The 27804-nt window shown below is 29.8% G+C and overlaps 2 protein-coding genes across 2 annotated transcripts in view; one reads left to right on the forward strand and one right to left on the reverse strand.

Moving 5' to 3' along the window:
• Window positions 1–821: 821 nt before the first annotated feature.
• LOC130903541 (coronin-6) lies at window positions 822–26229 on the reverse strand. Its single transcript, XM_057815693.1, has 9 exons — window positions 26016–26229; window positions 25706–25907; window positions 20681–20962; window positions 20412–20576; window positions 19480–19699; window positions 13490–13652; window positions 11690–11947; window positions 11217–11471; window positions 822–9595 (listed from the first exon to the last, which is right to left on the reverse strand). Exons 2-8 carry the CDS (start codon window positions 25905–25907, stop codon window positions 11277–11279), a joined length of 1485 nt encoding a protein of 494 aa, XP_057671676.1. The 5' UTR covers window positions 26016–26229; the 3' UTR covers window positions 822–9595; window positions 11217–11276.
• Window positions 26230–26896: 667 nt separating this feature from the next.
• Window positions 26897–27804, forward strand: part of LOC130903432 (hippocampus abundant transcript 1 protein) — a 56360-nt gene continuing 55452 nt past the window's right edge. Inside the window, exon 1 of the mRNA XM_057815526.1 lies at window positions 26897–27167. Within this exon, the coding sequence (XP_057671509.1) occupies window positions 27057–27167 (111 nt within the window). The 5' untranslated portion in view covers window positions 26897–27056. The remainder of the gene's footprint in view (window positions 27168–27804) is intronic.

A 27804-nucleotide genomic window follows, 5' to 3' on the forward strand; every position in this document is an offset into this window, starting at 1 on the left:
ATCAAGAGTTCTAAATTACTAATAAATATAAAAGTTTGGGAATTTTTTGAGTTTTTTATATTCACGTATTTTAACATGTGTTGTCACAAAGTTTTTGTTCCCCCTCCCTGCTCCTTGGCACAGTATGTCACATTCTGGTGATACCTTTCCTCCTGTAAACATATGACGTAATTTATAGATGACTCCTGGAGAGAGTTTTGAGTTTATAACGGATGTGTAGTTAGGTCCGCTGAAGGCGACCATTAATATAATTATGCAATCAATGTAAAGTCGTATTTTGAAAAAAGGTCGAAACGTCATTTTTAACTATTCTTTGAAACCAATTTTTTATATCAAAATACCTAAAACATATGAATATGTTTATGTTAAAGGAATTTTCTTTATTAATGGTAATGTTCACTTATCAATTTTGTGGAACAACACCATTAACAAGATAAATAATTCTCCTTATTTATTGTTTCTTTCCACTTAAGGCTCATTTATTTTAGGTACAATTAATAAACTAGTTAGCAACTAAATACTTGGTAGTTTAAATATGAAAAAAAAAAACGTTAAAAACGAAGCGAAACATATGTGTCTCTGATTGTGAAAGCGTTCTGGTCTTGGCGCCAGTCATGTCCCAGGTGCTTCTTCTTTACAACGTTGTCGGGTTGCGGAAGAAATACAAAAAATAACGAAGCAACATTTATAGATAACTGATATCTGTGAATTTATCGATACAAATTTATTATTTTGGTTAAATATTGTATCTAAAATATGGGAGAGAAAAAGGGATTGAACTTTTGTTAAATTTTTACTGTATTTGTAAAAATACTAACACAATCATATTAATTTTTATTAGTTAACTGAAAAAAATGCTTTATAAACTGTTTTTACAATTATATACATTATTATTTGTTGTTAACATAGCAGCATGCAATAGACTCTATGGAATTTCTGATAATCTATTCAAAGACATGTTATAAAAATTACAATATACATATTTTCTAACAATTTACTATATTTACAATTTACTTAATGTTATTATTGCGAATTTATGATTATGATCAATTTCATAACGTGATTTATTTGAACGTGGAAAAAATTATTGCATTAATACATAGAAATATGAAAGGTCCCCGACACTGCATAACGATCAGCAGATACCAACGAAGAATAAATAATATGCACATGGTCAGTGGTGGATTTACCAAGGTTGAGCAGCCTAGGGAGGCAAATTTTGTTTAATTTTTTTTGGTTCACGAAATTAAAGGAAAGAAAAATCAAGAGAAGCTAAACACTTTAGCTTTTTCGTGCATAGAGTCAGATCTAATAAACAATATTTCATATAATTAATAATTTCGCGAAATCAAAGTCAAGCCAAAATGTACTCCGTTATCATAATTCAACTTATACCATTATTTTATATAAAACGATAGCTCTCAAATCATGAAATTGCAATTTTATTTATAGAAAATGTAATTTAAATAATTATGAACCAAAGTATCGAATTTCAGAGGTCAGCTAAAATTGAATAGCCTATAGGCGACCAATTTGTAAATCCGCCACTGCACATGGTCAGCGGATTCCAAAATACTGATAAAATAAATATAAGTTCAATGTAATTAATAAAGTTACTCATTGTTTTATTGCCTGAGTAAATTTAAAAATCGTTTATTGTAAATAAATTATTTTTAAAAAGTTAAAAAGTGTCTCGAAGAATATTTCTATCTATTGTGAATGTTTTCCTACACACATCAAACACACATTTATTCTGTGCGCAATGCTAATGGCTACAGATGACGAATCAATAACCACAAAAACGGAAAAAACACATTAGCTACATTTATTACAGCCGTATTGTCTCCTAATAAATGTTGTCTAAACCACAATTGTTTTATGTTACATACCACATAGTAATTCTAGTCTGTATGAATGAACAAGTCAACAAATTATGATAATATGAACAATATTTGTTTGGCACATGTGAAAAATTTTTACTTTGTTAATAGCAATTATAAATAATTTTTCAATTTCTTATAAAATAAGTACCTTATTTAAGAGATTTCTACTCTACCTCAAACCAACAATAGAAAGTTTACAGTGGAATCATATACAACTAGGAAAATTAGCGCATATTTTATTATTTGGCTATAGCTTTGAATAGAAGAACTCTGGATTTGTTTTTTACACTTCAATTTGAAACTTTAAAATGAAAATTAACTTTCGCCAATATCATAATCACACTCCAGGGTGTGCTGCAGTTACTGATTTGAGTGGAGAATGCTTGACACCAGTATGAGTAGCCAAAATATTTCCTGTGACACTCGAGAGCATTAAGAAAAAATATTAGGCCAGGGCCATGTAGTTTTTGCAAATCAAGAGCCTCAAGACAAAGGTTTGTTACATTATTTTGAAGAAAACGGAAGCTAAGCATTGATTTAGGCAATTCAATAGTCTTTGCGATGAAATTATAGTGACCAGCGAACTTTTGATCAAAATGAAATCATAAATAAGATTCAAAACTGGCCTAATGCTACCATTGATACAAAATAATGAAATATGCTCTATTAAGGGGTAACACCACTGTAAAAATTATAAAAAGTAAATATCTTTTTTTAGCTCCGAAATGCTTACCTGCTTCAGATATTCCTTAGCGACTATTTCTACTAGTAAATAGTACCAATGGGTGGCACTAGTGAAATTATGAACTGTATTTGTGTTAATGTATTAGTATAGCGTCAGTTTGACAGTTGCATCACGCTTATCGTCCGTTTTCAAACCTTCAAACACTACCACCACAATTATTCAGCCAAATTTGTTACGATTGATTTAAAACTTTGACAAAAGCTTTATAACATCAATTTCTAGGGAACTACCAAGGATTTTTAATAATATAACATAATAAAATAATTTACAACCGATGTTTCATGATTCTTTTATACGAAAAAATAATTATTTTTTTTTAACTTCCGCCATTTTGTTAAAATTTGATATTTTTGGAAACCTTATTTACTTCTCTTATTTATAGTTCAAACATTAAGAAAAAACTTAATTTTTAAGTATCATATCAATAACTACGACGAAAAGTTGGTGGTAGTGGAGGCCTCTCTAAAAATTCCTCTTATGCTTATAGCTCTGTATTTACGCCATTTTGTTTTTGAACGCTCTGTGAAAATTCATTTAATTACTTCAATACATGTATAATAAAGTCATCCAATTAGATTTTGCATCTGATGTAGTTTTCTTAAAAAAAATTCCAAAAATGATCTTCAAAAACCGGGCTCTACAGTGGTGTTACCCTTTAAAATACATTTTTTTGTCAAACCTCTGTATATCCTACTATCAAAATCGAAATTATAAAGTTCATTAATTAATATTTCGTCGCCTTGATGGTGAAAAGAGTTAAGCCACATTTTTTTGTAAATTGAGTCAACAAAACACAGCAAATGAAAAACTGTGAAAATTATTGTGGCGAAGAAAGTTAACTCGTGGTTGTTGTTTTAATTTTATATTAATACAATGGTTTACAATATATAACTGAATATTCATTTGTTTCCTTTCGATTTGTTATATTGAGGTTGTACTGTATCTAGGGAAAAGTAATGAATAGAAATACAGTGTAGTCCGCATTCAACAACCAAACTTGTTGATCGAACTAAATATAAGGTTGGTAACTAAGTACTTTTGGTTTTTACTGATAATAAGCCTTCCTTTATTTTTTGAATAACTTAAGTTATTGCTGTACTTTGACGTAACTTTAGAAGCGTGATTTTTATTAAAACTATTAGTTCTTGGTTAATTTTAAATGGTGTGCAGAAACGAATATTTTGGGCATATTTTATTTTTTATTTCCTTAAAGGAAAAAAAGCTGCTGCGGTTCTCAAAGAAGTTTCTGGTGCTGATTACTTAACAGAGCACACGTGTCAGAATTGCTATAAAAAATTCCGTTCTGGAGCTAAATGTATCGCGCACAACAATTGAAAAACACTTAAAATATCTAGGATTAAGAAGCTTGATATTTGGGTACCTCACAAATTAAATGAAATTTATTTAAGACAAAGAATCAAAATTTGCGATATGCACCTTAAACGAAATGAAACTGACCTCTGGTGACGAAAAATGGGTCCTGTATAGTAACATAGTTCAAAAACGATCATTAAGCAAACACGGAGAACCAGAACAAACCACATCAAAAACACAATTAATGAAACTGGATGAAGCAATCAAAGAAAAACGGCCAGAATTGTCAAATCGGAAAGGTTCAGTGCTCCGCCATGATAAACTTGGCCGGGAAGTGATGTCACTTCCCCCATACAGCCCTGATCTGGCACCATCTGATTACCATTTATTTCGAAGTTTGCCGGATTCTTTGAATGGTCAAACTTTCACAAATGAGCGCGGAATCATGAAACTGAAAGAAAGATGGCAAAAGGTCATTAAGAAAAATGGAAAATATATAATTGATTAAAAACTATTCTATGTTTTATTTTATACTACAAAACCAGAATGACTTTGTCGCCAACCATACAAACCAACAAAGTTGTGCTTTTTATTGACAATTCTGAGAAAAGTTTAAGGTGAGTTTTACTGTACAACAAATACATATCAAATTAAAAATCATAAAACTATTTGTCAAAGCGTTGTACAAAAAAAGAGGTTGTTTTATTCACATTTGTAGAAAATTTATAAACCTCAGTACAAATAAGTTAAAGGTGGAAGTGTTTTACTTTATACTACAAAACAGAAATTACTTGGTCGCCAACCCAAAGCATATGTTTGGTTTTACTATGAAAGTAAATTCATTTATTATGACTCCACTTACAACGACCACCCGCTTTTAACGACCGAATTTCCAACATAATTATCCGGTTACAACGACGATTATCGACATGTTTATAAATAAATCGTAAGAATTTGTGATTTGAACGCGGCTGTTCATTTTACGGCAGTATTTAATGGCTTCTTTAAAACAAAAGTTTCTCCATTAAAGAGAAAAGTATACTAGGACAACGCCTAGAAACTGGTGAATCGAATGTAACAATTGCGAATCAGTTCGATGTAAATAATTCGACAAAATCCAAAATCAAGAAAATTAAACACAAAATAGAACGTTTTTTCAATGCCAATGTTTTACAACTCAAACGCGTGAACATGGAACTTTTACAATGATTTAAGCTGCAACGTAATCGACGAATATCCGTATATGGGCCTATACTTCAACAAAAGACATTTTTTTTGCTAAATAGCTAAACAATTTAAGAGAAGACACAAAAATTCGGCCTACTTTGCGAGCACAATTTAGTGACGACGAAATATTTAATGTAGACGATTATTCTATAAACTAACGCCAGATATAATTGTAAAATTTAGAGGCGAAAAAAACTTTCGACAGGCAAAATAATTGTTATGGTTGCAACTAACTTGTGTGGCACGATAAAAAAAGATGTTAATTATCGGCAAGTCAAAGAACCCAAGATATTTCCAAAATGTAGATTATGAGAGCAATCGCAAGACCTAGCAAATGGGTACACGACTGGGATCAAGAACTTACTAAAAAGATTCTGCTTCTTGTTAACAACTGTCTGACTTGAGAAGTATTAACTCTCGTTTTTCTACCTCCTAATACAACATTGGCATTACAGCTTATGGACCAAGAAATAGTTTTAAAATCACACTTTCGTTAAAACCTGGTTCTAAAAATTGTCGCCAGTCTTGATACAAAAGAAGATACCAGAGGTGCCAAACATACTTGATGCCATTCTAATGATTTACGATGCCTGGAAGAAGTTTACGACTACAATTTACCCGTGACAATCCCAGTACTTCCAGTGTTGCTATCGACAACGACGATGATAATGTGCTGCTGCCTGTCTGGGCGAGATTTGAAGAACTTGAACAATATTTTGCTGTTGATGAGGAGTCGACTGACGAAAATATTTCACAAAATGTTATCGTCAACAGACAAGATAACAACGATAATAATGACAACGACTAGAAAGAAAACTGTACCACTCTGAGTGCATCTGAAGGTCTAAAGCTGCAAAGTGCTAAATTTGTTTGTGCATTATGACACAATGAAAAATATTATCTAGTTTGCATAATATTGTTCATACTTTTTATTATACAAACAAAAATCAAAAACAAAAAAAATTACAGATTTTTTGTACTAGATGATTCGTTGTTAGGTAGGTACATATATTATATAAGTATGTAGATTATAAAGAGCATTACATGTAGTAAATATGTTGATTATTGAAATTAAAATTACCTCTCTCTTCTTTCTTAGTTATGTATATACTTACGGAAGAGAAATAAATAAATAAATATATTTTTATTTGCTATGCACCTAAATATTAATAAATAGATTAATATGAGATTGATAAAAAACAAAAAAATCTGTTCGTCAAACGTCTGGTTAGTATGATGAAATATCATCAGTCCCTTAGCCGGAGCTGGATGGGTTGATAATGAAAGAGAATGATTTCATTGTGCCAATGGGTCCGTAAGTATAGAAAGGATATTCTAATTTCATAGTTTTTTATACCTATTATTTTTATTTGGATACAATATAAAACAAAGGTTCAAATAAATTAAAAAGTTTTTTCAAGGAAGCATTTGCTACCCTTGTGATTTTTCAATTAATATTTCAAGTGAATTCGTTTTTTTCGGTAACCAGTCTTACTTTTTGCGCGCTTAATTGTAGTCTTATTTAATTACTTGATGAAATCGCCCAATCAGGCTTCAGTCTATTTCAAATTGCACTTATTAATTTATAAGTTATAAAAATACTGAACAAGTTCTTTTAAAAATAATTATCAAAAATTCCACAACAATTTCATAAACTATATAAATATATCTAACACGTTAGATGTCTTAATAAAATGTTATATACAAACCACATATAACTATAAATGTCATGTCTGTATTTATCATTTGCAACTTATCCAATATGTGTTTTGATGGAGCCATACTTTATTGCTTGATACGAAATTTTAAATAGAAACATTGTAGACTTACCACATTTTTTAATCTGGAATTTTACATTAACTATAGTATCTTTGTTTTATTACATTTAGATCTTTAAGTGGAAAATGAAAGTTGTCATTGGATAAATTTCAATATGAACAGTCAACAACAAGAATTTTTTATTTAAACTTATTTAAGAAAGGATATAATTCATATATTGGTATTGTATGAAATGAAACATTAAAAAATTTCAAAAAGTGACATTTTTATTTGGAATTTACTCAAATTATTTTTCAAGACAAATAAAAGTAGTTATATAATAGAATTATTTTTTGTTTAAAACGATTCTGTTACACTTCTTCAAGATATCTCGTTTATAGCAAGCACCAGAATGATAATTTATATCTGAAACATTTGAATCAGATATGTTCGAAAAAACATGAGACCACGTATTTTTATGCTGGTAATCACACCCTTGACATAATTGAAACAATTCTCGAGTCCTTTTCTTTCCATTTAAGTTTAGTTTCCTCTCAAATCGAAATATATTTGAAACAACACTAGTTACTGAACTTATGTTCTATTTAATATTTCTTATTTATTGCGTGATGTAAAAATGAGTGAAGAAGAGTAGCCTAGGCACCAGAAATAGATTAAAGAAGTCAAACAAAAAGAATATACATGCAAAACTATAAAGAAGTTAATACTGTATAATCTTCCGTAAGTAAACTATAAGGGGAATTTGTGTCAAACAAAACCTAGTGGAGACGATTGCAGGTTGAGATTTTTTGATATGTTTTCTTTACTTTTTTTAGGTTTCAAATACAATAGATTCTAAGATATTTTTTATTATCATTTTAGATTTCGGGCTCGATGCATACCAATTTTAATTTCTGAGGAGTTATGTGATAAAATTTATAAAAAGTTGCTGCAACCAATATTCAGAAAACAACCAAGAAGTTTAAATTCGAGTATAGAGAGAGCCGCGAATGTCTTATATCACGTCTCCCATTCTGCTGGAGAAACCAATGTTTGCAAAAAAGCTTTTCACGAAATCCCTCCGCGAAGACTGAGACGCCTTATTAAGCTATTGGCTTTAGGACAAGCACCTTGTGACATACGTGGAAAAAACATTTCGCATGTGATAGACCTACAAATAAGAAGAAGTGTAGAAGATCATATATCTTCGTTTTTCAATAAAATTGCTCATTAAACTTCACGAGAATATAAATATTTAGATCTAAGCTCAATATAAAAGAAATGGTTAGGATGTACAAAATAACATATCCAAACACACAAGTAAAAATGTTTTTAAAAGGTTCTGCAAGACGGAGTAGAAGTGAAAGGAGACTCATCGAGTTCTGAAGAAAAAGTTAAACAAATTCGGGCTTGTTTTCTTAAAGACCGTAGATTAACAGTCAGAATGATCGTTGAGGAGCTGTCAATCTCCAAAACTATCGTTCTCGAAATTTTGACACAAAAACTTGAAATGAAAAAAAAGTTTGTGAAAAACTTACAGAAGCTCTTAATCCATAACAGAAAGCAAAGATTGTTGAGTGTGAAAGTAAGGAATGGAAGCTATCAGGAGAAACTAAACAAAATACTAAATTCTAGTGAAAAAAAAAATTTCAAATTGAAAATGGTTAATAATGAAGATGTATTGGCGTTTACGAAATGGTGGCCTCATTATTACGAAAAGAAGGTCATCTCTGAAGAAACAAAGGAAGGTAAAGTACCTAAGGACAAAAAAATCATCCAATGTTTCAAAATTTCGCCAATTTGAATACAATCTAGAAAAACTGCTTCTGAGCCAATTTTACCCACTAAACAATTTTATCCATTGGACAAAATTCCAAAAAATATTTATAGAATTGAAGATTTGAGGAAAATAGAAAAGTATCTACCCCCAGAAGAGGATATAATGACTTTTTATCAAGAAATATTCCTGTAGCCTACGTCAGAAAATGATAATGAGTAGGGAGTAGTTGAAACATATGCTGATTATTTTTTTAATTTAACACAAATTATCCAATACACAGTCTTTCATTTTTAGAGAAATTCTAGTAATAATATAAGTTTCTTTTGATGCTTTTTTTTCAAAAATGTAAACATTTTTTATTGTCAAAAAACATGACAACATGTAAATATGTGCGTATTTTATATTTTCATAACAAACAAATTATGTGACCTTGAATTTTTTTCAGTATTTAGTTTGTTGTCTCTCCTGAAAAGTTTGGTTTCATGGACTCATGATCTTTCAAAAATACCTGTTTCAATTATGTCAAAGAAGGTGTCAGTTAGAAATTATTTGGTTAAAGGTAATAAATGTCACTTTTAAATATTTATTGTTCGTTTATACTAACATGACATTAAACAAATTCAAATTGTGGTAAATTAATAACATTTCTTTGTATTTGGCTTAAGGCAATCTTAAAATAAGATTTATGAACATTTTGCATTATAACATTTTTGAACAAGTTCAAACAACTATCTTAATAGTAATATTATAAGAGCACTTCATGATGTCGATGATATGGAGTTAATAAAATATATTTGAATGATAAAAAAAATAAATAAAATGATGGTTCTTAAAATAATATTATGTATAAAAAGCGGAGCAATTGCAAAACCAAAACGTGTGCAACACCTGAAATAAAAATACATATCAAATCTCAATTAGTAATAACATATTTTTAAGATTGAAGTAACTACAAAAAATTCCAGAAAAGAGTAACATGAAGAGAGCTCAGAATTAATGAACAGAAATTACATATATTGCAACATATAAGTAAAATCATCAAAATGAGAATATATAAAATATTTGGTTATGCTAGAAACTAAAATAAAATCCTTTAAAAAAATTGCTAGCTCTTTTTCTTGATATTAAATCGGCCTATGATAATGTGAGAATACCAGGGGAAGTACATAAAGGATTACCTCAGAGTTCGGCTGTAAGTCCATTACCAAACAACATTTACACGAATGAGATGTTTGATTTGAAGACAGAGGGAGTAGAATTATTGGCATTTGTGGATGACATTACACCAATATCCATAAAAAAATCAGGAATATGAATGAATCTTTATATAATATAGGAAGATGGCTAGAGCAGCATTTCCTACATCTCTCAGTGCACAAATCAAAGGGATCCAAAAAAGGAAATCACTATATTAATACCTGAAATAGAAACTAAAGGAGAGGCTATCGAATTTGTTACATCATTCAAGTATTTAGGAGTTATATTAGTTGAAAAAATGAAATTCCCCAAACACATAAACAATATTGTAGCAAAAGCACAAAAAGGGATAAACATTATGAGATCAATCTCTACAGCTTGGTGGGGAGCAGGTCCTAAAACGTTGCTTATGATTTACAACAAATTCACTTCTAGTAGAGGCTAGTGAATTCCCACTCAATTGGAGACGAGCGTGGCTAGCACAAAAATATATTATCAAATAACTATAAATAAAAAAAAATTAATCCTTCCCTTACTCATGAACTTATACGAAGATCAAGAGTTTATTTCCAAATGTACCAATTTTTCAAAAGTGAAAGGTTATCATTAAACCCGCATATTGAAAAAACCCTTGTTTTTTATACCCTTATGATTCTTAATTAATGGATGTCAAAATACACAATCTTGAACTCTTAAAATCTTGGCCCGATTACCAGACAATATATACAGATGGCTCTAAAAATGAAGAGAACAAAACCGGGTTTGGTCTATACATGAAAAACAATGACAAATCAATCATATTCAAAGTATCAGCTAGAGTATCGAACTATGCCAGCATTGCAAAGTCTCAATGAAGATAGTATTAATTTTAGAGAAACAGATTATAAAGATTTATTACCTTTCATCAAAATTGAAATAAAAAGTCCTATGAAATAAGTGGACAGAAATATGCAAGATAAAAGGAAAATATTTATTTAAACTGAAAGGGAAAATCAATCAAAAGCCGTGGTTGTGTTATGATCTTCGGGCGTAACGTGTGATGGGGTAGACCCTGAGCGTTGGACCCTAACTGGAGGAATGTGGTGGATGAAGCCAAGGTTCTCTGAAGGCCGTAATGTTAGTGGTAGTAGTAACGAAGAGGAGGAGTTGTAGCGACGAGGGCAGCTCTTGCAGTCTAACCTTTCCCCTATATTTTAAGTAAATCTACATAAGATGATTGTCTTTTCAATTATATTAACTCTACTAACTCCACTAATTTTGATACAGTTGACAGCGGACTTATTTATAGAAAATGTAACATATATACATGTACCTTTAAAAATATTAGTTGAGCAGTTTGACAATCGTTGTGTACATCCATATGTGAAAAATGTTACACCTCATCAGAAGCCAACGGTGTAGGTTGTGCATTTAATCCATCACCACCTCCTGGACCGTCATCATCGTCAGCAGTAACAGCTTTCTTCAATGCCACTTCTGCTTCGAGAGCTCGGATTCGGTTTTCATGTTTTACTATCATAGCCTTCAATTTTCTTATTTCGTCAGCAAATTCTTGTAATGTTTTATCCTGAAAATGAATTTTTTTTTTCTATTATTAAATTTGAACATAAGTACAAATGAGTTTGCGATTATTTTGCAAAAAAATAAGTAACAAATTGTGTTGCAATGTAACTAATTTCTGTGACTCTCAATCAAATATCAGTATATAATCCATGAATAATACAACAAGGCCAAGTGAAAATTTTAATAAATGATCATCACATTATCAAAAATATGTTAACTTACAGTAGCTGGTGCACTCTGACTACTTCCTTTTGCGCCCTTAGGTGGAATTTTATCTAATAAATTACTTCTTCTTGTTACAGATAACGAAGACTTTGATTCTGGTGGTTTATAGCCATCCTTCAAAGATATTAAAATAGGCTCTACATCTTGACCATTTATCCATTCATCAGCAGTTTGTGCTGATTGGTCACCTAATGTATCAGGGTATAAGTCTTCTTGGAAGAGCTCAGATTTTCTAGGCACTGTCATGGTAATTACCTATCAAGGAGAGGGTATATTAATTTACATTCTAATGGTACAAAATTTTATCATCGATTATGTATAACATCACTCAATAAGAGGTGTGACTGACACACAGATGGAGCTGCTACTGTCAAATCCATATGACGTTTATGAAGTATCAACTTCCAAAAGACTTTGTGTAAAATTTCACGACATTTTGATTAAACGGGAAAAAGTGACAGCCATTTAAGTGAATCTACTTTTGTTATTTTCAAATTAATTTCGTGTGTTAAATTATCATTGTTTCTTGCTTCAAAAGTGTTATCCGTACACTGCTCCATCGAAAAGTGCCATTTGTTATTGGTTTGCTGAATTTGAACGTAGTCGTACAGACACCAATGAATGATGGTGAACGTTCTGGTGGTCCAATTGAGGTGGTTACTCCAGAAAACATCAAAAACGTCCACAAACTGGTTATATCTAATCGTAAATTGAAATTGGCGTGAGATAGCTGAGGCCATAAAGATTTCAGAAGGCTGTGTGTTTAATTATGTATGAACATTTGACCACAAGAAACCTTATAAAAGTGGATGCCGGGTTTACTCGCAGTCGATCAAAAAAAAAACAACGTGTTGATGATTCAGAGAAGTGTTTAGCCATGTTACACGTAATAAATCAGATTTTTTGTATTGGTATGTGACAATGGATGAAACATGGATCTATCAATTTACTCCGGACTCAAAACGATCACCATCTGAGTGGACTGCAGCCAGTGATGCACGACCGAATCGTCCATAGGCACAATAGTCAGCTGGGAAGGTTATGGCTTCAGTATTTTGGTATGCGCATGGAAGATTGTTCATCTACTATCTCCAAAGAAGAGGAGAATTAATAGCGATTGGATCGTTTGAATGCAAAAATGAAGGTAAAACGGCCTCATATGTCGAAGAAAAAACCACTGTTTCACCAAGACAATGCAACGATTCACAAATCGATGACAACGATTGATAAATTGAATAAATTGCTTCTTCATCCACCGTATAGTCAAGATCTGGTCTCCAGCGACTACTGGTTATTCGCTGATCTCAAAAAAATGCTCACTGGAAAGAAAAATCTTTCTACAAGCACGGCATCCAAAAGTTAGAGAAGCGTTGGAATTATTGTATTACTCTTGAAGGAGATTACATGAATAAAATCGATTTTTGTTTTAATTAGTCACACGACTTAATGAGTCTTATTTGCATATTCCAGACACAAACAGAAGAATCTGATATATAGGGAAATGAATCTAAGAATTAAGCAACTCTCCAAGAAACAGGTTCAACTTGAAATCTAACGAAATAAGTAGCAATGAGTTTGGAGAGAATAGAAATGAATGCAAAGACCACAATCAGAAAAACAACTATAAAAAGGAGAAATTATTCAGTCATAATTGGTTTCTAAGATAATGAACAAAATCTTAATAAAACGTTTGAAAATAAGTTATTGAATTGTCTCAATTTCTAGTTATTTCAGAAATGAAAAAGTTGATAATTTTATGTAGACTAATTTTTGTATGAGATTTAACAATATACTAACTTGACAAAGTCCTGAATTGTTAAGTCTATAGAAGCGTGAAATCTCACAGGATGTTACATCACATCCTCTCTTTGGCATCATCCCAATTCCTCTCTGAGGATCTGGTGTTTGGAAGGTATTAATATAGTGTACAAAAGGTGGTTCTGCAGTGATTTCAAAATATCTAAAAGGAAAATACATTTCAATTTATAGTTAACTAAATGTTATGTGTTATTTGAAATATGAGCATTCAGTGCACGCATCGATTAACTCCACTTTTTGAAAACTCTTAAATTCAAATGTCAAAGCACTTGGTATGGTCATAAAGATTTATATTTATAATAACTTTTACTCTATTAAACGGCAAATTTTTTTATCCATTGAATAATATGTAATTTATTTCAGAAGTAATTTTGATTAACTCTACAATATAATGCAGTGGTTTCCAGCCTGTGGATCGCGCTCCCCTATGGGCTTACACGCGCCAAAATTCAGTAAACAGAAGCATCTGTTTTTTTTTCTGTTGTTAGTAGTGCTTGAGATAACCACGTTGACATATGGATTGAGACACTTCGCTTTGGTAACTTCTAAATTAATATTGAGGTAAATTTCACAACTGTTATAATAGTACATTATTAAACAGGAAATGTTATTTTATAGTTGAGGTAGTTTATCGGCACGAGCGCGTAGTGCCAGGGTTATAAACATCCGAAACAATAAAATAACATCCTGGCCGAGGTAAATATACGATTTTTTTCATTACTAGCACATTTTTGACTTTATCGTAAATTTGCCAGTAACCGTTTTAATTGAATAATATAAATATTGTTATTGGAAAAATTCACATTTATGTAAGATCGCAAGTTACTTTTAAGTTGTTTATATTTCAGTAATTAATTTTGAGAAAAAATTGGTTTTTAATTCTACATATAAAAATTACCCTAATTAAGACTGATATTTAATTTAAAAGTATAAATGAAAACAAGATAATATTGATATAATTTTATTGTATTTTAAATTAATGTAAAGTCATATTAGAAACAAAATTTATAGTTGCTAGGTTGCTTATTAATTCAGATGCTTGTATCTATATTACTGAATCAACACAAGATGGCGTACTTAATAATATATCCAATTCCTGTCAAATTTAATTTTTAAATTGAAATATTTTTCATTCATCAATATTTTAATTTGTAAAATATGAATAAATACGATCTTGCCGAAGATAAAAATTGTATTATAATATAGTTTTTTTCTAATATCTATCCTTAATTGTTGTAAATTACTGAAATGTTCTTTATTCCCTAGCGAATAAAGTGGACTTTTAATGGAGGGTTGCATATAGCCTACAGACCGCTTTTAAAGCCAGTAGTGAAAAAAGTATTTTCATTTAATTTAAAAAAATAACCCTTTTCGATAGATAAATACGTAATTGGGTAGAAAAGAAAATTAAATGAAGCAAAAGCAGAGGGCAAAAGAAAAGGTGGTGAAAATAAAGGAAATACATCTTTGCAAAATAGTAAACCTAAATATAGAAAATATGATCCAATGTACTTATCATTAGGATTTAGGGTGTTTCTATATTCGACCGACAACGCTCTACCACAGAGAGATCTCAACAAATAATTCATTTTGATATAGGAATTCGAACCCTTACGAGGCCTAATTGTTGAGATATAAAGTGTTCAAAAGTTTAAATCAGAATCAAAAATTTTCTATAAATCAAAAACGCCTTTAAATTTTCTTTTCAAATATGCTCCTTAATGAAGTAATATTTTGACATAAACAAACCTTGGAAAAATTTAGTGGCGCGTTGTCAGGGTTAGTTGTCACTTTAACTCCCCTATTTTTTACGTCACTGGATCAAATTCTTTTTTTAATTTTGTTTTAAATTGCCTGACTATTTTTAGTTAAAAAACTAAAAACCTTTGATGGAGCTAAAATGATCGTGTTGTAGAAATTTGTCTCTAAACAAAAGTCTGCAAGCACTTAAGTAATTTACAATTTAATTAATTTTTTATTTAATTTCGAATAATTATTAAGCGTAAGTAGTTCAAAAGAAATAAAAATTATTCATAATCTCAATTTCAAACAAAAATGTATTACAATAATAACAAAATTGGCAATGAAAATAAATTATAATAGCACAAATTAAATTTAAACAACACTGTATTACAACAATAACAAAATTACAGTAGTTATTCAAACTGTTGGCCACTTACTTCAATACACTTATTACACCGTTTTGTCATTGAAAAACGTATCTTTGAGAATAAATATGAATGAGATTGAATGATTTCTGCCACAGCTTGAATTCTAGCTATTAGATCTTGTTCAGATTCGATGATTGTTTCGTACACTAAGAATTTCATACAGCCCCATATAATAAATTGATAGGATTTAAGTCAGGTGATCTGGGGGCCAACAATTGGGTCCACCCTGACCAATCCATTTTTCTCAAAAAAGTCTGTTTAAGTAATTTCTTGCCACTGCAGCAAAATGAACAGATGTCCCATCATGTTGAAACCACATGTGTTGTCTAATATTTAACTGTACATTCTCCAACAATTCATCCAACATTTCTTCCAGAAAGCGAGTATAAATTGCTCCATTTAATTTATTTGGTAAAATGTAAGGCCCGGTTAAGCAATCTTCAACCATACCCACCCACACATTAACCTAGTATTTTTGCTGAAATCCCCTTTCACGAACAAAGTGCGGTTTTTCTTGATCCCAAACGTGAAACCGTTCATTTTAGCTCCATAAAAGGTTATTAGTTTTTTAACTAAAAATAATCAGGCAATTAAAACAAAATTAAAAAAAAAGAATTTGCACTGTATTTGAACACTGACAGCGCGCCAATGGTTAAATTTTTCCATAGTTCGTTTATGTCAAAATATTACTTCATTAAGCAGGATATTGGTCACCAAATTAAAAAAAAATTTAAAGGCGTTATTGATTTATGGCAAATTTTTTATTTTAATTTAAAATTTTGAACACCCTATATCTCAGCAACTAAGCTTCATAAGGGTTCGTATTCTTATATCAAAATGAATCATTTATTGAGATCTTCTGTAGTAGAGCATTGTCGTTCGAATATAGAAACACCCTGTACAAGCTTATTAATGGCCAAGAACAATCAATGTGTTTCCAGTGAACGAATACTTTGGCCTCAGATAGCATGAAACCAAATAAATTAAAACGATATCTTGACAAAGTACATGCAGATCACGTTAAGATAAGAAAATTTTTCGAAAGAAAATCAGAGAATTTATATAAACAACAAGAAATGTTTCCAAAGACCATGTCTATAACACAAAAAGCATGGCTTGCGTCATATAAAGTTTCTCATAGAATTGCTAAATGCAAAAAAACCCATTCCATAGGAGAAACTTTGGTACTACCTGCAGCTATTGACATAATAGATACGATGCTCGGTGAATCATATGCTGATCAATTTATAATAATTCCAATTGCAGATAATATGGTGGGAAAACGAATATCCGACATATCTGAAGATCTCTGCGATTAATTAATAGAAAAAGTAAAACTATCTTCTTTCACATTGCAAGTAGATGAGGCTACCGATGTTCTTAAGAATGCACACTTGATAACATATGTAAGATATGTTGTAGAAACTGATGTTATTCTGTAAACCTATTGAATGCAATACTGACATTCTGTAGGAGAACTGTGTCAGACCATGCACGAATGGAGTTCCATCTATGACAGGAAAAATGCTGGTCTACAGGCACTAGTTCGAAAGGTGGCTCCTCGTGCAGTTTCCACGGATTGCATGATTCATAGACAATCACTTTTTTCAAGATCTACAAACAGTATTTGAAATTATTATAAAAGTTGTAAATTTTATCAACAATAGCCCATTAAGAAGAAGGCTTTTCGCAAAATTGTGTGATGACATAGGTTCAGAATATAGATCACTTCTATATTATTGTGAGGCACGTTGGCTTTCTCATGCCAAAGTACTTTAAAGGGTGTTTGAGCTAAAAGAAGAGATCGCTATATTTCTTACTGATAATAATAGATATGAAGCAAACTTGTTTTATGGCACGAAATTCCTTGTAAAACTTGCGTATTTAATTGATATTTTTCAAAGACTCATTAGTTTAAATAAATCAATGCAAGGGCCTCAAATTCATGCTTTTACACAGAAAGACAATATTACTGCATTTATGAAAAAATTGCAACTGTGGATAATAAGTTTGAAAAATAATAACTTTGACATGTTTCCCACTTCTAAAATTACCTATCTTGCTGATGGATTAAAAGAAAGTAAAGTTCTTATTAATAATCATTTGACCAGTTTATAGAAGGAATTCTCGTTTTACTTTAAAGATTTTGACATGTTCAAATTTGAATGGATTAGAGAAACCCGTTTGTGATTGAAGAATATGATGATTTTGGTCTTACGACAACAGAGCAGGAAATGATAATTGATTTATCTAGTGATAGCACATTAAAGCAGATGTTTCAAGACGAAAATAATATTGTTACGTTTTGGCTACGAGTAAAGGTTGATTTTCCTACTTTGACAAACAAAGCTTTAGAAATTTTATTGCCATTTGTAACATCTTACCTATGTGAAACTGGTTTTTCTACAGTAGGTGTCTTAAAAACAAAGTATCGATCTTGCTTAGTGATTGAAAAGAAACTCAGAAACGCGATGTCTTCAATTTGAGAAAATTTGTGCTGAAAAACAAGCTCAATCGTCGCATTAAATTTTTATTATGTTGTATTAATTATATATTCTTTTTTTTTTGAATCTTTGTGAGATTTGTTTTCATTAATTTAAAATTATTATTTCTTATAATAAATAATTATTTTTATATGTATATTTTTACAAAATATTGTATATTATTATGTGCCCCATTGAATTAATTATAATATCAGTTGAGTATTTATGAAATTAGATTTTTAGAAAAATTAGGGGAGCGCAACAATTTTTTTAAAGGGGGGCGCAGGTACAAAAAGGTTGGAAACCGCTGCTCTAATGTATATCAAATCAAATGCACCAGCAAACATAAAGTTAGAAAGGTCCAAACCCGATCTCATACAATTCAAATGTGACTACAATGAACATACAGAATTTTAAGCCATTAATATAAGTCTGTAGTAAGTAGACCGTAAAGTTTGAAAAATATAGATCAGCCTTTTTATATCCCAAAGGTAAAACTATGATAAGAGGAAAATTGAAAGGCGTAATGGATCGGCTAAAATTAATTTCTGCTGTTGAACATGATTACGAGGAAACTTGATAACAAATCGAAATGACGAGCGGGCTAAGGCGTCAACCTCCGGATTCGTCGGTCGTGGGATCAAACCCCTTTCATGCTGTAAAAAATTTTTTTTTCAGCAAATTTTTTTTAGAGATTATTACTGCAAATTTTCTCTTTACATCGAAACAAATTTTATAATTGTCTGCGCTCTGTTGGAGATTTACTAAAATACTTTTATCAGTATTACTTAAGAATTGAACACCTTAAATTTTATTATGTTGTTTGAGTAGAATTTTACATCTCTGTTGGAGATTGAAAATATTAATGTCTAGAACTTAAAGAAAAATTTTATTTTTGACAATAAATAAAACTAGGAAGTGGAAAATAAATATAGTTTATAAAAACTAAAAAACACATCAAACTGAAAAGTTGAAAATAATTTTTAAAATAAGTTTATGTGCTTTAAAATCCTGTTTTTTAGTTTTTTTAAACTATATTCATTAATATTACTATAGCCAATTTAGCCAAGTTTTAATTCTTTACTAGTTTCACAAAAATAATAGAAAATGTACTTATTGTATTTCAAGCTCATTTATTCGAGGTATTCGTAAATTATACCTTGTTTTGTATTATCTTGAAAAAATAACCTTATTTCAGATATAAATATTGGTTAGCAACAAAATTGAGCTAATAAAAAAAGCTTTAAATTCTTTCATTTACTTTTAACCAAATAATAAATTATACTTCAATTTTCCGGGAAGTTTATAAACTTACCTGATTACAGAGTCACCTTTACCACAGAGGTATACTAGGTTTGTATCTGGATCATACAGTGGAAACATTACACCATTTGAGGTATCTAATTCTACCATTACAATTGGTTCTTCCAAACAATCTGGTGTACGCAGACTGTATTGTCTCTCAGACATTTTTGAAAAACCCGTAGTAAATACTAGGCCATGTCTTAAAAAGATTGCTCTTGTAGCCTTTGAACCTAAAAATATTCATTAGTGAATATAAATTATAGACCAGATAGACTTTTTAAATTTCTATGCAAAGAAACACACTGAATAATTATAATTAAAAAGGGGATAAGAAAATTCAGATCCAACTTTAGGTTATTGAAATACCTCTGATTATATCTTTAGGTGTTCTTACACTGTTTTCTTGAGTGATATTCAGGCATTAATAAATTAATACCCAGTATAACATGCCAATAAGGGAATTTTTTATTAACCTCGACAAAAACATCAGTACATCTGTAAATAAAAAAAAAGAGGACAATTGTATTCCAAATGAAAAAAACATTCCAGGGCAGAAGGAAAGCCCCCATAGGGTTATTATACATATTAAGGTCATTTTTGTGGTAATCAACACTTTTTAAAAAACCAACAAGTACAGATACACTAGGGAGACTTTTTTGAAGTATATCTCAAAAAAGTGAAATTAAATTTAGTTGGACAGACTCGAAATTGGTTCAACATATACCAAATATTCAAAAGATGAAACTGCCATGAGATCAACTCATAGGAATGTAATCTACAATTCAATGTGTTCAGGCATGCGACTAGAGACGTGGTTGTTTCAAGAAAATGATTAAAATTTTGTTAGAAAAATACTAATTTCCACACACACACACAAACATAACTATAAAGATTCCAAAATTAATATTTAATGCCAAAAACATTTGTCAAATACACATATACCTTCATGTGCAATAGCTTCAGATTCTACTTCTCCTGTTCGTGGATTGATTATTCTGATTTTTTTGTCCTTGCATGTTGTTAATAATTTAGAACCGTTCCAATTGAAACAAGCACTGTATACAATATCAGGATGGCAATTTATTTCTACTAAGGCATCACCAGTTCCTAAAAAAATATTGGAAATCACAGAGGTTTTCATAATTCATTAGCACTTAATTATTCACAATATGAACCTAAAAATCCTTTTATTGGCACATTAGATAACTCACCAACATTCCATATAACTACGTGGTTATCACTTCCGGCAGTGAGAAGTACATTTAGTGCCGTAGGATGCCACAAAACAAGTCCTACTCTTCGTTGATGATAAACCAGATCAACTACAGGTTCTGTTAGGGTTTTATGGAGACCATGATCTGGTATGTGCCATACTTTAACTACACAATCTTCTGAACCACTGGCTATAACATTATCATTATGTGGGCACCAAGCTATATCTAATACAGGCCCTTTATGACCACCTACAAGAGGATGATCGGCTGCAATGCGTCCTACCTGAAAGAAAAATATAAAATTATAAATGTGATTAAACAAATTTGTTATCTCTCTGCTCTGAGACTGGGTTCAAGTGTCATTTTCAAATGTGCTTTATAAATTAAAATCAAACATCACATTGTATCATATTTGAGATTTTCAATTTATAAAATTATAAGATAAATGATTGAATAAAAGTTTATATCAATAGTGTCATTTATACATGTTAAGCTATAAACAATTATTGTGGCAATTTAGAATAAAACTTTAAAATTTTTTTACTCAACAGTGGACAAACTGTATTTTTTGAAATAGTGACTCCATTATTTTCCTTTAATATTTGTTTTAGTTCGTTTTCTACCTTGTTTCTCTATATGTTAATATAATTTCACATTATTTTTATTATAATTTTCCAAATTGTCCACACTGTCTTATAGCCATTTTATTCAATTTGTTTTCATTTTTTTGTGCTCCCGTTTGTTATTTTTCTATATTTATCATAATTATCTCATTTCATAGTTCTTGGACATTACAACCTAGCTTCTTTTTTCTCTTCAATTTTTATTATACATTCTTGGTCAATCTCTTTTGTTATTTTTTCTTATACCTTTTCTACCAATTACTTCATGTGTAGCATTTGTAACACTTTTCTTAATCTCTTCCCATTTTCATCAATAGTATCTTTCTCTTTGCTCATGAGTAGTTGTTTTTTTTCTGTATACGTCCTCACTCGTTTTCAGTTTCTGCACATTTCATTTCTGCTTTATTTCATCTTGTTCACTTTATTTACCATTCTTAATTTCATTTTGATTATTACTAAATGATTATATGTCTTAACACCTGTTTCTGTATATGATCTTAATATTGTTTCATCTTTGATCTTCTTTTTGGTATTAAAATGTGATCTATTTGGTTTCTCATAGTAATCCCTTATAACATCCACTTAATTTTATATTCTCTCTAATATGGCATTAGAGGAATAATTTGATTTTGAAGGATCTACTCTAGAATCATCTGATGATGACATTATTACTGCACCACCTGTAGCAAATGATCTTCATGATGGTGACTATGTTATAACAAAGGTAATTAACGCAGGAAACAAGCAACCTTATAAGCATTTTGTTGGAAAAATAGTGTCAAGATACTCTGATAGTCTAAACTGAATGGAACTTTTGTGTTTCCTGATATAAAAGACGAAGCTTTGGTTAATATTTCTGACATTGTGCAGTAGATCAGCTTATCTATTCAATTTTGAGATTACTTTATTACGTTTTAACATTCCAATATAAGTTAATTTACTTAATAAAAACTAGTAATGACTGATGGAGCCAAATAAAGAGTGATTATATCTTATTGTTTGAATTTTTTTCATGGCATAGTTTATTGTTTGGATTTACTTGTTCTATTTTATATATAAAACGTGAAAATTATTTATTCCAATTAGTACTTAAGTGCACATAATTTATCAAAAATTCAATAAAACTTGATTAATTTGTAGAAATAGTACCCCATTGATACAAATTTCACTTTTTATTAAATAGACTCCAATACTTTTTGTGATTAAATCTAACAGTTAATTTGAATTTAATAAGTTAGTTGAATATATATTGAATATATTATGATTATTAAATTGGATGTTACTATTCATAAATCATCTTTTATTGGTTATAGGTAAAAATCGTATCAAGGGGCTCCATCTCCCCCTAATTTGTCTTTTTAATATGTGATAATTAAGTGAAAAATATCCATGTTTCCCACATTTAATATTTTCGGATATTTTTATTTCTAGTTGTCGCGAATTGCATCTCTTATAAACTTTTCTATTTTTAAATAAAATTCTATATTCAGCTTTGGAGTTGAGCCAATAAGTAAGTAAATTTTTGTTTCTATAATTTCAGACATTTTTAATCTGGTTAAGTAGATATTGTTAATCATCCTTGTTATATTAACCTATTTTTATTATTTATTAATATAAATGTTAATAAAATCAATTGCTTTCAATTTGTTATATTGATAGTCACCCAATGTACCCTTTTAAGATAAAAGAAGAAATGGTTTGAACATAAATCAGTTTTTTTTTATTATGAAAATAGTTCAAATAATGTTTCAAACACCATACTTTGATCATAATCAACAATTTCCTTCAAACTGAAATTGAATGTAACTAGAAAATTATTAAATCTAAAAATGAAATTGGAAAGTTATCAATTATAAGTTTAATAGATAAAAATTGAACCTTCCAAATAAATCACACCATGATATCAAACAGATAAATGCTGCATTTTTGCCACCAATTTTATGGGAAGAGTTAGAAACATTTGTTTTACATTTGTTCGAAACATTTCATCATGGCCTTTTCTTTCAAAAAAATATTCTTTGGAGTTAAAAAGGCACTATAGTAACAATTTCAGTTATATCATGACATTTAACTGTTCATAGAATCATAAATATGTCAGCACCTATCTTATCAATAAAAACAACACATATTTTTAGATAATACTTATCTGCATATTCTCTGGTTAAATAAGTTTTATGTGGTAGTTTGGTTAAAACACAAACACTGATAATGCATTTTTTGTTTCACAATAAATTTTTAATCAACTCATAATAATTAGAAAATAAAAATTCATCTGCTGTGAAAATAATAAAATAGATTTTTATCAGAGCAAATTATTATGGAAATATTTTCTATTCAGTATATCACCACCATTAGTTTTAAAGTTTCTTAATAATTGTAGCTAAGAGAAAATTATTCAATTTGTAGCATGCCATTCGGTTTATAAAGTTTTTCTTCTTTTTGTTATTCCACAGATTTTTTCTATTGCCAATGGTACTGTTTTCACTTCATTTGTTTGTCACAGTATATAATGCAAGAAATGCCTTATATTCCTCAAGAAAATCACATAGAGAGAACATGATAATTGGTCTCATAATATTAGCTGGAATACTTCGTTACACAAAGTTATATAAGCAATTAGTACCATGAAACATGACGTTACGAGTTATTTCCCAGCATTCCTAAATTTTGCTCAAAACGTTTCTTTAAGTAGAGATTTTTACAATGTAATTTCTGAAAATGCGAATAACATAATTAACACTAATGATAATTTTAATTGATCAATGGTGTCCAAACTCTTCCTAAACTTTTTGTAGAAGTTCGGAAAAAGTTGAAAAAAATTGCCTATGAAAAAATAGCAAAACATTACAATTTGAGGAAGAGAGATTTGCAATTTCATGTTGGTGACAGGTTATCGAAGAAGAATTATATTCTTTCATCCAAGTCTAACAAATTCGCAGTCAAATTTACTCAAAAATACATCCCTTGTATTGTCAATGATGTTATTTTATAATTTAAAAGATCTTTCTAGTAATGACCTAAGTAACTGGCATGTTTCATATTTAAGAAATCATTTTATCGACCTAGATGAAAATCTTCCTGATGATGATCCTTCAGGTCAACACTCCCTGTACTGCAGATTTATCCGGCAATAATTATAATTTGCAAATCAGATCAGAGAATGATTAATTCTTTTATTTCTTCACATAAATATTTGAATAATTATCCTTAGTGTGACTATTTTTAACCTCCCTTTTTGCTTCAATATAGAAATGTTTCATGAGTACTTTGTGAATCTGATTATTTTGTAGTTAAAAGTTAAATAATACATAACATTTTGTGTCTTTATCTTTTCTATTTTTTACCACTTATCTTTACTATTGTGCAAGAACACATATATTTTTACCATATATAAATTATCTATTAATTTTGTGTCGTTAGTACATTATTTTGTATCATTTCTCTTATGTTGTGCATAATAAAGTAAGTGTATTTTGAAATGGCAAAAAGTTCTGTTCTGTTGGACTGTCTTGTTGGACTTTTTCTGGCCAAACTTTCCTGTAGGAGGGAAAAGGAAGCAAGGCTATGCCTTGTTAGACTTTCACTGATTTTTTATCCTTCTTTATATAGTATTGTGTAATCGCAAGGCTATTCTAGTACAGTTACTGGTCTCATCTATTTATCGCACTAATTTTTAATTAGTTATTTAGACAATTTCCTTATCTTATCATTGAGATGTTTAGCATTTCATTATATTTTTTACAACATACCTTATATTTTTCGGAAGTGTTCAACTTTGATTAAGTTTACTGCTCCAATTATTCTTTTTTCATATTTTATAACTTTGTATTAGTACTGATAATTTTTTTTTATTAACCTTATGATTAATATTTAATGGGTTATATGGTACTCATTTTAACTCTTCAATATGTGAGCACTACTGTACTTTCTTGTTGCTGATCACCATAATCTTGTTATTTTGACTTACCAGTCTACAAAGATAAGAAGATACCATTCGGCTTGAATATCAAATATTCTAAATAGCTTTTCAATAATTGGAATATGTTTATGAGTGTTCCAATACAGCAATTTTATCAACACCATATTTTGATCAGTACAATTATTTTTTTCAATTAGTTTTTATAAAATATTAGTATATTTAAAGAATTGTGAAACCATAAATATCTTTTTTTGTTGGGTTATGTTAATTGGAAAATTATGCTTTTGCAAATTTGAACCTGTAATAGTCTAACATAACTAATATCAGTTAATTCAGACTTGAGTGAGTTTACTAGGATAGTATCCCAATGTAGACGAAGCATAATCATGATTATTGTGTTTAATATATAAAATAAATGACCAAATAGATTATATCGAAGATTTTGATGAACCTAAAGGGTATACCAAAAATTAAATATACCTACCTTGTTATGGGGTAAGACAATAAAGGCACCTCCCCCAGCACTTTCGACAATAATAGCCAAAAATTTGGGGTTCACAGCACAGAAAGTTGAATCCCATGAACTTTTTGATACGCGAATATTATCGTAACACTGTTCCCTTTTTAGAGCTTGACCATATACGTGCCGAAACTTGGAGCTACGTACAACGCGGAAAGACATCTGTAAATACAATAAAACAGCTGTTGGGCTTTTATTTAGTTATGAATAAATTAATTTATAAAACATAACCTATGAAAATCATGTTTTGATTGTGTAAACTGTACGCACCTTGGGTTTTTAAAAGCAATTTCCTACAATTAAAATTGTAAAACAAATAATTACATCTAAATTTTATACAGAATTTAAAAAAAGAATATTTTCAACAGACACTTCATATCTAGTTCACATTAGTTTCAAGAAATCCCCATATTTGGTTATGCGAAATTTTTAAAACGTCAAAATGAAGAAAGTGCTGCTTATCGATGGAATCTGGTACTAAACTGTGGATAAAGAAGAAAATTTACTTTTCTACATAGACATTTTTTCGCAACAAATTTACAATTATGATAACTTTAACTAAATTAGAGGTTCATTTGTTTTTAAATTTATTATTCAAAATTATTATATTACTTGATATGAATACGGAACTTTTCCATTCTCCTCTCTTAAGCTTTTCAAATATGTTTTATATGTGAATATCTAAATAAACAAGCTAAAACTTTCAAATTTTTCATGAAAGACTTCTATTTCGTTTTCTTGTTCGGCATTTATTACACTAAACTGCATACGCTTATACTTTCTCCATTTGTAAAGTTTGTTGCAATAATCTCATAATGTTTAAATAATTATTCGAATTTGTGTTATACATTTGAGACCAGAGTTGGATTTTGAGTCTGTTTACTTAGAAGCATCCACTAGTTCCTTTACTATACACATTTTTTAATAGTTCATAGTTAGATTGACTGTGTATAGGGTAACACGCAAAAATAGCTTCAAATTGTACACAAAATATGTGTGGAAACCTGATCAGCTGAAATAATATCTGTGTTTCTCCTAGATTTTTAATGTGGTGAAGCGTCTTTCGCTAGTATAAGTTCTATGGTTTATTGTACAATAAAGAACGCAAAATATAACAAAGTACCTCTATGTTTTCAGATTCGCCATCTCTTAGCGTTTAATACAATTATTAATATGTCACACGTCATTGACTGTTAGCGTATCGTTTTGTCAATTTCAATTGTCAAAAAATAGTGGGCTATAGTGGTGATGGTTCGATAAAATAATAATACGGAAAAATGTTTATTTTCAAGTGTTTTTAAAAAAAATTAGATGGACAGTACCGTGGAAGAAGGTGAGAAGATGAAGGCGAAGTCGTCTAAGCGAATGGTGGGAATGATTATAAGATCTAGAAAATCAATTGCGAAGGATGCCGTTGTGACGGTAAGTGATACTTACATACTTAGATCTATATCTATGTATTTAATGAAATAACTACTTATAAAGAATTCTATACGAAGTAAATACAAGAGGATAAGATAGTATGCCAACAAATATGCTAAATTGTTTTCCTCCATTATATATACCAAGGTCCATTTTCATAAATTTTTTTCATGATATATTAAAAGTGATATTAAATTTCCATTAATTTCCAAAATTTACCAATAATTATTAAGTTAAGAATTTTCATAAGACCTTTACTAGTAGCTGATATTCACATAAAATTTTATTGGTTTTGGTCAATAAGTTGTATAATAATAAAAATAAAACTTATTCCCTCAAATGCATAACACTGAATTAAGTTTCTTTATTTACTGTTACACTTTCTATTTTTGATGGTATTGTAATATTTACAGGCATTGTTTTTAAAAAAATGTGTCTAATTTGTCCAATGCATCAATATGCACAATATTTACTAAGCAAACTTATAAAATTATGAACCTGGTTTCACCTCTCTCCTTGGGTGTTTTGGGTGTAATTGTTTTAATATTGGTTTGTATATATTGTTACCATTGAAATTCTTTTTTCTATATTATTGCATTCTTGAAATGCAATTTTAAATTACATCAATTTGAAAAAA

This window comes from Diorhabda carinulata, chromosome 2, assembly GCF_026250575.1.
Source record: "Diorhabda carinulata isolate Delta chromosome 2, icDioCari1.1, whole genome shotgun sequence".
Classification (NCBI taxonomy): domain Eukaryota; kingdom Metazoa; phylum Arthropoda; class Insecta; order Coleoptera; family Chrysomelidae; genus Diorhabda; species Diorhabda carinulata.

What these genes read in the sequence shown, in the direction of transcription:
- LOC130903541 (XM_057815693.1), bottom strand. Translation starts at nt 25,907, where the DNA reads ATGTCTTTCCGCGTTGTACGTAGCTCCAAGTTTCGGCACGTATATGGT. An exon ending in CGTAGTTATATGGAATGTTG is followed by an intron (nt 20,577 to 20,680) that starts GTGAGTTATCTA and finishes ATATTTTTTTAG; the next exon opens with GAACTGGTGATGCCTTAGTA. An exon ending in GTCAGAGTGCACCAGCTACT is followed by an intron (nt 11,472 to 11,689) that starts GTAAGTTAACAT and finishes ATTCATTTTCAG; the next exon opens with GATAAAACATTACAAGAATT.